General features: G+C 42.6%; 1 protein-coding gene across 2 annotated transcripts in view; it reads left to right on the top strand.

Annotated features, from left to right (window-relative positions):
- LOC119894172 (mixed lineage kinase domain-like protein) overlaps positions 1–12,383 on the top strand; it is a 14,971-nt gene extending 2,588 nt beyond the window's left edge. The window contains exons 2-11 of one of the 2 annotated variants that reach the window (XM_038706747.1): positions 124–580; positions 2,035–2,133; positions 5,508–5,685; positions 6,107–6,207; positions 6,290–6,428; positions 9,750–9,834; positions 9,915–10,057; positions 10,871–10,920; positions 11,214–11,360; positions 11,724–12,383. In XM_038706747.1, coding sequence (XP_038562675.1) covers positions 133–580; positions 2,035–2,133; positions 5,508–5,685; positions 6,107–6,207; positions 6,290–6,428; positions 9,750–9,834; positions 9,915–10,057; positions 10,871–10,920; positions 11,214–11,360; positions 11,724–11,770 — 1,437 coding nt within the window. In that variant the 5' untranslated portion in view covers positions 124–132 and the 3' untranslated portion in view covers positions 11,771–12,383. Of the gene's footprint in view, positions 1–99; positions 581–2,034; positions 2,134–5,507; positions 5,686–6,106; positions 6,208–6,289; positions 6,429–9,749; positions 9,835–9,914; positions 10,058–10,870; positions 10,921–11,213; positions 11,361–11,723 lie in introns of both variants that reach the window. The other variant, XM_038706748.1, reaches the window with a different exon arrangement.
- Positions 12,384–13,102: the final 719 nt, after the last annotated feature.

Raw genomic sequence — 13,102 nt, 5'->3', positions numbered from 1 at the left:
TGTTCAATTCGGATTAGCTCAGGTTATTTCTGTCAGCTCATTTAAACTTGAATTCATTTGCATTCATCTCTGATTTCTTTATTTTTATTCTCATATCAGACAAGTTCCTCTCTGTCTCTCCAGCTGCTGGTCATGGACTTCGTAGACCCCATCCTGTCCGCCGCCTCACAGATCTACACCCTAGTTGAGAATGTGAAGGCCAATAAGAAGCGCTGCCGACGTGTTCGTTCCCGAGTTGAAGCCCTGGAGTACCTGGTGAGGTCCATCAAAAAGAGGGACCAGGGCCGAACCTCTGGCGAAGTAAAAAAAGCTCTGAAGGAACTTTCCATCACTCTGGGATCAGCACAGGAGCTCATCAAGAAATACACTGTGGCCAACTGGGTGGAGCGCATCCTGAAGTCCGGCAGCCACGGAGACGAGTTCAACAGTGTGAACGAACGCCTGAATGATGCCTTCCAGGTCCTGTCTGGAGCTCTGCAGGTGGAGCAGGGGAACATGCTGTACAAGGTGTTTGAACAGACCTCCAGAGAGAAAGAAGACGAGGAGGCCGGGAAGGAGGACGACATAGAGCTGAAGACATGTGAGGGAAACTGACTTTACCTTTTACTTTACTTTACTACCTTTAACTTCAGTCGGTCTTACATGAGCTTAATTTGATCTTGTAGTTTTATTCTTTAAAATGTAATGTTTAGTAATTTACATCAGGAACATCAGGATGAATGATCTGCACATTGTTTTCAAAATGCAAATCTTAAATCCATTGTCCACTGGTTTTTAAATCATTTGTTTACAAGCATTCACATCATCAGACAACTCAAGACAGTTGTATCATAGAATACAGTGCATCAATAATATAGAGACTTATCCATTAAATGTAGGTTTTAATTACCTTAAAGAGGTCATGTTATGCTTTTTGGCTTTTCCCCTCTCCTTTATTGAGTTATAAACCTTGTGCTGTAACAGGTTTGCAAAGTGAAAAAGCCCAAAGGGAGTTCCCATCTCCCACAGAAAACTCTGAACTGAAAACAGCTCTCTTTTAGTTCAGTTGTCCTTTGATCCCTGTGACGTCACATCAAAATGCGCCTCATATAACGCTCGCCAAGCGGCTACTCAGAAACAGCGAGCTGCAGCACACAGCTCTCCTCTCCCTTCCAAACACTAGCTGCCCTCCAGGCAGTCAGTGGACATAAAGTTGTTCCTGTGATGTAGAGACAGAGCTCAGTTAAAACTTTATGGATACAGATTAATAACTCACCGCTCTGAAACTCTCGCTCCAGTCCGTGTTGCCGAGCCGGTCGGCAACACGTACGGCTGAACCCGAGCCGTTTACCGGCTTCTCGCCGACCCGCCCTTCTCTGCTTCTGATTGGCTAGTAGTCCTTAACTAGGAACTGAGCATGTGCAACTCCCAACAAAGATCATTTAGAGATGTATCACTCCATAGCTAAAACGAAGCCTTCAACACAGGCTGAAAAGAGGAGCTGCAGCAACGTGCAGTAGGACAAAAATATAACGATGTAAACCTGCTCTGGTACAACCTCTAAATACAAGATAAAAACCTGAAAATGAGCATGAAATGACCTCTTTAAACCACAGACTTTGGCGGGGGGTGGGAAAAAAATCATTTCACTTAAGTATTGTGATTCCTGAATTGATTTTATGTTTGTAAATAACCATAGCTTAGTCCGTTAGCTTGATGCTAACCATTGCCATAATTCTTGTTATTGTAATATTTATTATCTTAACATAAAATGACACATGTGCTCATTCCTACAGAGACTCCCACTGTCTCATTTTCACTTTCACTTTTCACTATTGAAGTGTGGTGGGAGTTGCTGGACCTTGTAGTCCCACTTGATCCTGTTCGAGGACAATCGAGACAAAAAGCATTCACCCCATGTGAATCAGTTTCTGACTGTAACTAAATCTGATATAAGAAATGAATTCTGTAAGTGCTTCACTGTTTGAGAACTTGTGGGAAATCAGAGCAGAGAGGTTGGACAGGATTCAGTGTCTGCCGGCTGTGTTTCCTCAGTGCTCCAGAACTACATGAAGGACCAGACGGAGAAAATAGAAGCCATGATGAAAGAATTCGAATGCCTTAAAGTCAACGTGGAAAAGGTCGTGGAACTCTGTGAGTACACCAAAACACTTAAAGATATATCTGTATCATTTTGTTACTACTTTGCTGCTTCCTGTCCGTCAGGAAGTCAGTGATCCACCTGCAGAGGCCGGGATGATGGTGTTAAAAGCAGAGCTGAAATCCACAAACAGGATCCTGGCGTAGGTTCCTGGGGAGTCCAGGTGCTGGAGGATGTAGTGAAGGGCCATGTTTACTGCATCATCTACAGACCTGTTGGGTCTGTAGGCGAACTGCAGGGGGTCCAGGAGTGGGTCTGTAATGGATTTTAGGTGGGACAACACAAGACGTTCAAAGGACTTCATAACTACAGAGGTCAGGGCGACGGGTCTGTAGTCGTTTAGTCCAGTGGTCCTTGGTTTCTTGGGGACAGGGATGATAGTGGAGGCTTTGAAGCAGGCTGGCACATGGCACGTCTCCAGTGAGGTGTTAAAAATGTCTGTGAACACCGGAGACAGCTGATCAGCACAGTGCTTCAGGGTGGATGGGGAGACAGAGTCCGGCCCAGCTGCTTTGCGGGGTTTCTGCCTCCTGAACAGTCTGTTGACGTCCCTCTCCAGGATGGTAAGAGAGGGGGAGGAGGTGGGGGATGAGATGGTGGACTGTGGCCGGTCAGTGGTGTGACAGGGGATGGTGTCAGGTCTGCCCCTTTGTCTTTCAAAGCGACAGTAAAACTGGTTCAACTCGTTGGCAAGGCGTGAGTTGTTCATGGAGTGGGGGGATTTTGGTTTGTTGCTGGTGATCTGTCTGAAGCCTCTCCAGACAGAAGCAGAATCCTTGAGAACTGGTGTTGTAGTCTCTGCATACAGCATCTCGCACCGCCTTGCTAAACATGTACTTTGACTCCTTAAACCTGGCCCTGTCGCCACTCCTAAACGCCTCCTCCTTTTCCAACCTCAGCTGTCTGAGTTTGGCTGTGAACCAGGGTTTGTCATTGTTAAAACTCACCCTGGTCCGTGTTGGAATGCAGCTGTCCTCACAGAAGCTGATGTAGGACGTCACAGCCTCTGTAAACTCATCCAGATTGTTGGTAGCCTTCTTGAAAACATCCCAGTCAGTGCAGTCCAAACACGCCTGGAGGTCCTCAACAGCTTCACTGGTCCACTTCTTTGATGTCCTCACTACAGGTTTCCAGAGCTTTAGTTTTTGCCTGTAAGCAGGAATCAGATGGACCATCACGTGATCAGTGTCCCAGTGGAGCGCGTGTGACGCCCTGATAGGCACAAGTGTTCCCCTCTCTGGTTGGACACTTTATTAACTGTCTGTATTTGGGGAGTTCTTGGCTGAGATTTCCCCTGTTAAAGTCACCAAGAATAATAACAAGGGAGTCCGGATTTGTCGAGATGTAAACACCGACCAGAGTGAATGAAGCAAACTCACGTGGGGAGTAAAACGGTTTACAGTTCGTGATAAGAAATTCCAGATCAGGAGAACAGTGCTGCTGAATCACTGTCAGGTCGGTACACCAACATTGTTCATATAAAAACGGACACCTCCACCTTTTGTTTTGCCGGAGAGTTCTGTGTCGCCGTCCGCTGTGTACAGTTGGAAGCCAGCCAGCTGCAGCACGGAGTCCGGTATCAGTTCAGACAGCCAGGTTTCCATTAAGCACAGAACAGAAGAATAAAAGTCTGTTTTTCCCCACCAGAAGCTGAAGTTCATCCAGTTTGTTGCACAGTGAGCGCATGTTGGAGAGAAATATTGCCGGTAGACGCACAAGCTACCCGGCTCTTTTCCCTGGCGGCGCTTCATTGGGCGAACAACAGCGCCCTTCACCAGAATGTCCAATAATTCCACTGATGACACGAGAAAAGTGGGAAATAAATCTGCTGGGGTTGTTCCCCTGATGTTCACGAGCTCTTCTCTGGGAAAGAGCTCCAGGAATCACAGCTGAAAACTGAGTTAACACACTAAAACAAAACAAAAAGCGCACTGAACACCGAGGCAGCTATAGACAGCGCCATCTTGGAACGAAAGTTCTGCAAAAATAAGGTGCTCCATTTCGGGACATAAATTTCCCAGTCAACATGACAGTGTTAAGGCCGACATTTTAACAGCCATGTGTTTAAAGAGACACAGCCGACAATGTTCATCATCAACAATAAAACGCGACAATAGTTTGCAATGAACAGCAACACTGTGGAACATTTCCGCAACCATCACCATCAGCATTACCATCAGCATCACCAGCAGCAGCAGCAGCAGCAGCAGCAGCAGCAGCAGCATCAGTACCATTCATGACAAAACAACAATTGTTAGGTTACCTACTACCCCGGACTGAGTCCAGAAAACAGATGGCATTCGACATCTAAAACACTAAAAGTCCATTAGCTCCAACAGTACATGGCTCTCATTTGCCTTCCTGAGTGCATGTGATCCTTAAAGCAGTTCTGCATTACAGGAAAGCACAGTCTCAGTACAATCACGCTAAAAAACACCAGCTTTAGCAAGTTTAGACATTTTTTAACCTGTAAAATGATCATTCTGTCGGAACACCTGCCCTCTTCCTGAGCATATCCAGTTTTTCTGACTGTGTTTATTGGTTCACAACTGAAATCACTACTGAATCACAGCAATAACTAATAATTTATTGTCCAAAGAATCTTTGGACATTTTCCAATGATTTTCTTAAGGCCATCAATTGAAAAAATGTGAAGCAAATGCAACATGTTGTCATATTCGAATGACAGAATAGGTCGATTGCCAGTGAGTTCCAGAACAACATATATGACCGTTTGAAAGTATCAGCAACATGCGTACCGGTCCTGAAGTACATGACGTTAGTCACGTGGTTAAAGTTTGTTTAGATTAAAGCAAGAAAACTACACAAGTTAGGTTTCGGTAAATATTCATTCACCATTGTTAATTCAGCTTCAGCTCATTGTTTATCGGTCCGGCCCACAACTTTACTGTTCGGGTTCCCTCTCAGCACATTTATAGCCTTCATTTTAAAAGCTATAAAAAGCAGCTGTACACGAGCAGACAGACACAGTGAGAGAGCAGCTGGTGAACATAGTGGAGCATTTAGCGGCCAAAGAGACAATTATTTCCTCAGGAGCTGGTGGAGACCAAACACAGAGCTAACAGAGAGAGAACGCTGGACTCACCTTCATCAGGTGACGCAAACACAACTCCAAATGAACGATCATGTTGCTCTGGATCTGCTGGACGTGGAAATTAGCAAACAAATTTAGAAAATAAAAGGTGATGATAGGACAATGTTGTGGTCACCACTTGTTTCTGCTGCCACCAAGAGGCCAAAAAAACAACAACAGTTATTGCAGGTTTAAAGAACCACTTTTACAAGTCACACCGCTGTTATAAGCACCAAATATAACATTTATTATTTTGTCCTCCTATTGTTACAGTGAATAAGCCCAAAGTCACTAATGAAGTCATTCGAATGATCAAACCAGACGAGCTGAAGTACGAACATCCCAAAGAGCCCTTCATGAAGACATCGACCTCAGAGGTCTACAGAGGAGAGTACCATGGCTTCACTGTGGCCATCAAGAGATACACCGACACTTTGAACACCAGCGCAAGGTCTGTGGCACATTTCCCGACAATACTGAATTAAAATACAGCAAAATAGTGGAGAATAATGTTATTGTGATTTTCATTTCTGCCTGCATGACGTTTAAATCTGGATTTAGCTGTTTTCCTAGAGACTTGAATTCACATGTAGATGATACTGCCACACATTTTCAGACAGTCCCTGCTGGAAGACATTCAAGGTTTTGAACTTGGCCGTTCACATGAAAAGTGTGGCCACAAAACTCTGTGAACACGAAGGTTTTGAAGTGTGAAGAGCAGCAGCAGTAATGTATCGGCACTGCTGAGTTAGAGTTGAGCTCAGTCTTCATATTTGTACGTAGCCCTGTGTATTTGTATGTGTATTTAAGTATGTGACGTACTGTAACTGTCCCATAGTCGTTGTCAACCTTAACATTTTCTCCACATGCAGGGAAGTGCGGTCTGTTTTCAATAAGGAAGTTGAAACCATGAAGCGTTTTGAGTCGCCCAACATCCTGCGAATGTTTGGAATCTGCGTCCAGGATGAGGACGGTGAGCGAGTGAACTGCAGCATGCAAATATCAGGCACCTCAAATTTATAGTAATGTCATGTGTCCTTGTGACCTGCCTGTAGGACCCAAGCCTCAGTTCCTCATCATTATGGAGTACTGTGAGAAGGGAAGTCTCCGTCAGGTTCTGGACTCAGAAAACTGCAAGCTGTCCGGGACCAGGAAAGCTCGTATGTGTCTGGACGCAGCACAAGGACTCTACAGGTCAGTCTGCAATGATTCATTATGTTTCAGGTTTGATAAATTCACACGATGTACGAGAAATGATAAAACCCACAGAGAAGAAGGGGGAAAGCCTTATTTATGCAGGGGAGATTTAAAAAGTACAAATTTTATGAGTCGATATAGAAAAAATCCTTTGTCTCAGTATATTTAATTTATATTGTATTATTATTTAGATATATTGAAAAATGGCACAATTTCTTTTTTCAATAAATCTACTGAAAAATTGTCAGTGGTTAATATAACTAGATAGGTGTGTTTGTTTATGGTTAATCCACTGAATTAAATACCAGGTTGATGAAAATCTACATTTTTCAATAAAGCAGTCCTGCTCATTGGTTTATAAAACAGCCCTAAATGTCATACATTTTTTTAAAGGGAGGGTCAGCGCTATATAAATCTCTGATGGTTGACATCTCATGGTATTTATTGTTACCCTATCAACACTTTGACAAGCAGTTGGTGGGCGTATCCAAATATTATATCTATCAAAGTTAGTGACGATTGGATGAAACTTGTAGGTGGGACAAGTTTCATCAACAAGCAGTAAAATTGCAGAAAATCTGATTTTGGCCCCAAATACATCGAGCCCCCGTATCAGATGAAGAATAGATAAAAAGTTAAACTGAAACAGGTTCTCTGCACATCTTCCAGCAGTATGCAGATGGACCAGGTGCCTCTCAGTTCATAGACATCAGTCCTCCAGTGAAAAAAGGGACTGGAGCACAGTGATTTATTTGCAGCCTTCAATTGTGGAAACAGCCAATGTGCCAGCGTTTTGGCACTACCGTGTCTTTATCAGAGTCAAAATGGACGAAGACATAAGGCACACACATATACAGTCAACCTGGAACAGAAGTAGAATTATCATTTGATAGTTGGTTAAACGTGATTCCAATGTTCACTCCATACATTTTTTAAAGGGGCGGCTGTGGCTCAGGAGTTAGAGCGGGTTGCCGTTAATCAGAAAGTCGACTGTTCCTCCCCGGCTCCTCCAGGCTGCATGTCGAAGTGTCCTTTTTTGAATTGCTTCTGGCGGCTGTTCCGCCAGTGTATGTATGTGTGTGAATGATAGTTTCTGTTTGAGAACGCAGATGTAGTGTAAAAGCGCTTTGAGTGGTCGAAAAGACTAGAAAGGCGCTATACAAGTACAGAGCATTAACATCAGTGACAAAGAAAGCAGAGAGTAGAATACATACATATTAAATGGAGCCGTACACCCTGGACAGGTCGCCAGTCCATCGCAGGGCCACACATAGTATTTTCCTCAATAACAATATAACAAATGTTTAATAAAGGTTTGATTAATTCATTTGAATCACAAATTAATTAGCACTTGATTTTTTTTTCTAGTGGACGGTAAACATGGAAAAGGAATGTTGAATAAAGAAGCTTAAGTTGATTTCAGCTCTTACTGTTTGTATTTGGATGTTTTAATGGGAATCTTGATCTTTCAGATCAAATTGAGAAGTGATTTCGTTCCACGTTTTATTATGTGTCATGTAATGTTAGGAGTCTTGGTCTTGACTCGGTCTCGGTCTGGGTGGTCTTGACTACAACACTGGTATTCTCTTGTTGGGTTTTTGAATACGCTGTCTGTGAGGGATCCTGCTTGTTTTGGCATTTTCACCTGCACCACTTTGCAAACACCTTGAGCTCCGTGAGAGTAAATAAGTGTTGCAAACTGAACTTGTTGTCTTGCCTTTGGGCTACAAGGATAGAAGTAGGCTACAGAAAGCGGAAGTGCTGTGTGCTGCATGTGTAGCCTGATAAATTAGAGGAAACGTTACAAATTCAGCTTTTCATTTAGGCCAAAGGGCCTCTGTGTTGTGTCTGTCTCTCTGCAGAGCTGTGACTTGATAATGTTTATCAGTGCCTGTTCAGCAGAAAATGCTGGCAGCTGCTGCTGAAAACACTGAGACTGAACGCAAAACCCAAAACTAGGACCTAAAGCAGTGGTCGGCAATAGACGGCCCGCGGGCCAGAACCAGCCCGCTAGTAATAATAACTGGCCAGATTGCTTTGATAGCAGAAAAATGACTAAATAAACTGATAGCGGCTGGGGCTGAAATAGATATCAGTCACAACAGAAACAGTTACTCACACAATCTTTTCCTTTCAAGTGATTGTGCCTACAAAATAAAAGCGTTAGAACGTTTTTGCAGCAACGCTTTATGTCAAGTTTATTGAGAGCTTTTACTTTGAAGAGTTCTGAAGGACAATTCAAAAGAGTCTCTGGCCTGCTTGACACACCTCTGAAAAAGCCGTCAGTAAACGTGCGATTGCGTTCCCCTGAATCTCCTCTAGGAAATGAAAATAAGCGTCCACAGGTTTTTGAATCCGGATCAAACGGCGGGACGTGCACACACACTGCAGCACATGCTTTATAGTGAGCATGTGAAAAAGTGTCCTTATAATCAATTTGTTTAACAAGGGAGGAAAAAAATATCTGCAGTTAGTTGTAAACGATCTTACAACCTTCCTAATGGGAGTCCCGCACAGTACCGACTGAGCTAAGTGTGCATACAAGGATTTGAAGTAATTTGACTTTGCTCTGGCCGCCATGTGCTAACAGCTTGAGAAACATTTGGCCCGATGCCAGACTTGTTTGCCGACCCCTGAAGTCCTCCGACCAAACGACAACGTAGGTGGTTTAATCCATTCCATTTCCTAAATTAGCGCCCCTACCGCTGGCGTTTGTCCACGTCTCCCAAAACGAATAAGCGCTATGTTACATAAGTCCTACTTCACATTAAATAAGCGGTTAACACTGTGAAGCTGGTGCACTTCAGTTAGGTTTAGGAAAACTAAGGTGGTTTGGGTTAAAGTAAATACATTACGTAAGTCAAGTGATGAAGGCCATGGAAGTCAGTAACGAAAGTTAAATACGCTATTTAAGTAAAAACTCAGAAGAACGCTACATTTACTTTGTTTCACATGGGACTCAAACAGCGTTCAAACAGAGTCCAGGGTTTGAGCCAGTATCACCCCCTCCTGTCACCTTATGTGAACTATGTGGACTGCGTCACCTGACGTCCTCCTTTCACACCGCGGGGCAGCCATTAGAGGGCGCTGCCACAATAAACAGAAATCTGGTTCGTAATTTTGTGCTGCACGTACGACCTGTGTTGTTGTTTTCTGGTGAGGACAGTGAGCTAAAGAGGCTGTGTGGGTTCAGTAGTACAGGCAACTCATTTGATTAACTGTTAAAATATTGACTAGTGCAGCTTTAAATAAATTCTATCTGTGATTTATTGTTTGATAGAAGTTATCCTCATGATGATGATCACTGTTGTCTCTCAGACTGCACCAGACCGAAGAAAAATATAAGGTCCACGGATGCATCAACAGCAGCAAGTTCCTGGTGGCCGAAGGCTACAGAGTCAAGGTACTGAGCCCAGTGCATGCTGGGATTGCTAAGGGGCCCTTTGAATGGTGGGGTTTGAGTCGACTTGTTGTTGTTTTCAGCTGGGAGGTTTTGAGCTGGCAAAGACCGAGACGTCGCTGAAAAAGACTTCAAAGGACAAACCGAGCAGGTCCCTGTGCTACTCGTCTCCTCAGAGGCTCAACGACATCAACCACGCCTACAGCAAAGAGTGTGAGATTTACAGGTGAGACGCGAGTTTCTCTGTACAGCTGCTCAAAAATCTGCAGTGCACGAGTTTTAATATGAGGCTCAATTATGTGGGACCGCTTTCTATTAAGTGGCCATTTATTCATCGTCTGTATTGATGGCTTATCTGTGCTCTAATGCTTTAAAAAACAGTTACAAGCCCTTTATTAGTTCTAGTCTTGGTTTGGCTCGTGTTTATCATTTCTGTTTGGTAATAGAAAGTTATCAGTGTGGTAAATCTTTAACAAATGCTCACTGGTGTCCCACTTTCTAAGAAATGCTAAAAGTTCAAAGGGATCATTAAACTATCAAGTTGGATGCTATTAAGTTGCTATTGAATAAATTTCATCCAGATGCTCTGCAGCTGTTTTCCAAAAGGGGTGTGGTCATAGGGTTCATTGGAGGGCTCTTCCTGATGAATGAGAAAGTCCTGCTGGAGGAGGATAAACACCAACCTGGCAACCCAAACAGTCTTCTTATTAGGCATTAGTAAATGTTTATTAACTATTGTTAAAAGACATTAGTTATGACTTGTAATGAATTATTTCATTACATTTTATTTAATTATCATTATATCATCACAAAAGTTTCAAAATGTCTCCCACATCACTGGAAAGTCCTTTCTCAGGCTTCTGTGTAAGTTTTATATTGGACCGTTAGTTGTGATGTCACAAACACGTGCGTCCAGGTGAGCTCAGAGAAACTTTTTCATTCAGCAGATGAATGTTAAAACAAACAATAAAGAAACAAAGTGAACTTTAATCAAATCAAATGAAAAAATCTTCACTAACTTGTACTTGTTATCTTTCAGCCTCGGAATCGTCCTGTGGGAAATTACAACCCGTAAGAAACCTTTTGAAGGTTTGTATGTGCAGATCTGCAGTCAGCATCCAACCCTGAAATGATTTTAGCATCAAGTACTCAGCTCCTTTAGGTGTTATAAGGCGGGAGTTTAAATAGTGAACAGCATAAAGTTGTGTTGTTTTTTCATCAAACTTGTTCTGTTTGACAGTAATTTATAATCATTAAAGCAGAAAGCAAAAATTCAACATTTGGACAAACATTAAATTTACCAAACTGCAAATAACAGACAAGGATACAACTGAGAAAGGGTTTTTCTACTTCCATTCTTAATGTTCTCATTTCTCTTCCAGGTTTTTCAAATACAGAAATCTATCAGAAAGTCTGCAAAGACCAATTTCAGGAGCCAATCCCTGAAGACTGTGACTGTCCTGAACAACTGGGACTTCTGATCAACGCCTGTCGGGCCTATGACATCTTCAAGAGACCGTCTGCTGGAGGTAATTGATCAACATATGTTTCCTTTTAGGTAGGGAAGGTACATTTAGACACTGGAGCTGCTGGATTTGCTTAGAAATTAGAATTTGAAAGTCTCTGTGGAGGCAGTTGGTAAAACTGTGATTCTCCAGTAACAGAAACGGAAATCCCTTTACAACAAGCATATAACGAGAGGTCAAACACTTTCCCCACATGTTCACTGTAAACCACTCTTTGCTCCTATCACTGGTGATCAAATGAAACTTGTTATTAATTCATAATTAAAAGAAAAATGTACATTATTTCTGACTGGGCCTGTGTAAATACACTGTATATAAAATGGCTCTAATGTTAATGCAATACTGAGGCTCTGTTTCTGTTCCCAGTGCTGGTGGATGAACTGCGCAGAGTGGTGGCACAGTTAGAGGAGTGATAAACCTCTTCATCGCTCTGCCGCTCCGTCTGCTGGGCATCTTTAGGAAATACAATTATAAAGCCATAAAACTGTCCTGTAACTTGCTGAAAACGTCTTTATAACCCACACAAAGTTTACAAGGCACTAAACTAAATATCACTAAGCATTGGATTTCTGTAACTCATACGGTTCAAACCAGGGACCTGTTTCCAATAATAAAACTTCTTCTGCATGTTTTTAACAGCATTGTGACTTTAAAGGTTTTTTAAATGAGCTGGTGACTGCGTTGTTTTAGAGATGGCAGTAATCTCAGGAACCCACAGATGTTGATACTGTGATTGTGCACAGCACTTCTCAACCACAGAACGACCTCACTACCCTGGATATCATCTGTTCAGTCATGAGCGGCATTAACTATCACACATGCAGGGCTTCCTACTAAAACTGGTTCTTGTAACTCCATCTCATCAAACAAAGAAAGGCCTCCACCCAGTGGTACAACTCAGAGTTAGCGCAAAAATACCACCATGCTTCGTGTAAAAGTCAAGTTTGTTTTATATTTAAGTCTTTATGTTTACAATGACCCCAAACTGTCTCTGTGAATTAAAAAATAAAAACAATGAACAAATCCTTTGCTTGCCCTTCTCTTACTCTTTAAATCAAGGATTGTTTGCTTCAGGTAAAATGATGAGTGAGTGCTGAAACATCACTTTTTTTTATGGCTCATATGTTTTAATTTCAGTGTGAATCTAACTTTTGACAGAGAGCTGACGGGGGTCACATACAGGAACGTTTAATTTGATGGCTGAATGACATCACATGCATTATCTGCTGATGAAGCACGTCATCAGGAAGCATAAGAAAAGTCACTGCTGCATTTGAGGTTTAAATCATGTTAAAGTGCTACAGACGGGAAGAATCACCGTTTATGGAAATTCCTTTCCAGCATCAGTGTGAACTTTTTTAGGAACACGTCCCTCGCGTGAGACGTCAACAAATCTTTTAGTGACAGCGTCACCGTTCTTAGAAGTGAGATATATTAGCATATGTTGAAAACACATCAATGAAGGTCAACGGGTACTGCACGCTGTCGTTTTCTCTTAAATATTCAGTCACGTCCACCAAATCTGCCTGAAAGTGTTTATCTATACCGTAAACAAGAACTGTGGTTCTTGGAATTTGTCTGTTTGTGAGGAGCACTATCCAGTGGCAGAGTGCAGTAATTAAACCCAGAGCGCTGAGATCAGTTTCATGGCGGAGGGAGTGTGAAATGCATTCTGATGCAGGTGTTGTTTCTCTCACACGTGTGAGGGCTGAGTGGAGTCATTGAATTATCAGGCAGCAGGCTGT

This window comes from Micropterus salmoides, unplaced genomic scaffold (genome assembly GCF_014851395.1).
Source record: "Micropterus salmoides isolate LMB-PRFRI ecotype aquatic unplaced genomic scaffold, ASM1485139v1 Ms_hic_scaffold_8, whole genome shotgun sequence".
In the NCBI taxonomy this organism is placed as follows: domain Eukaryota; kingdom Metazoa; phylum Chordata; class Actinopteri; order Centrarchiformes; family Centrarchidae; genus Micropterus; species Micropterus salmoides.
The sequence above is the reverse complement of the archived record's forward strand: the minus strand, read 5'-3'. Positions and strand labels throughout refer to the sequence as shown.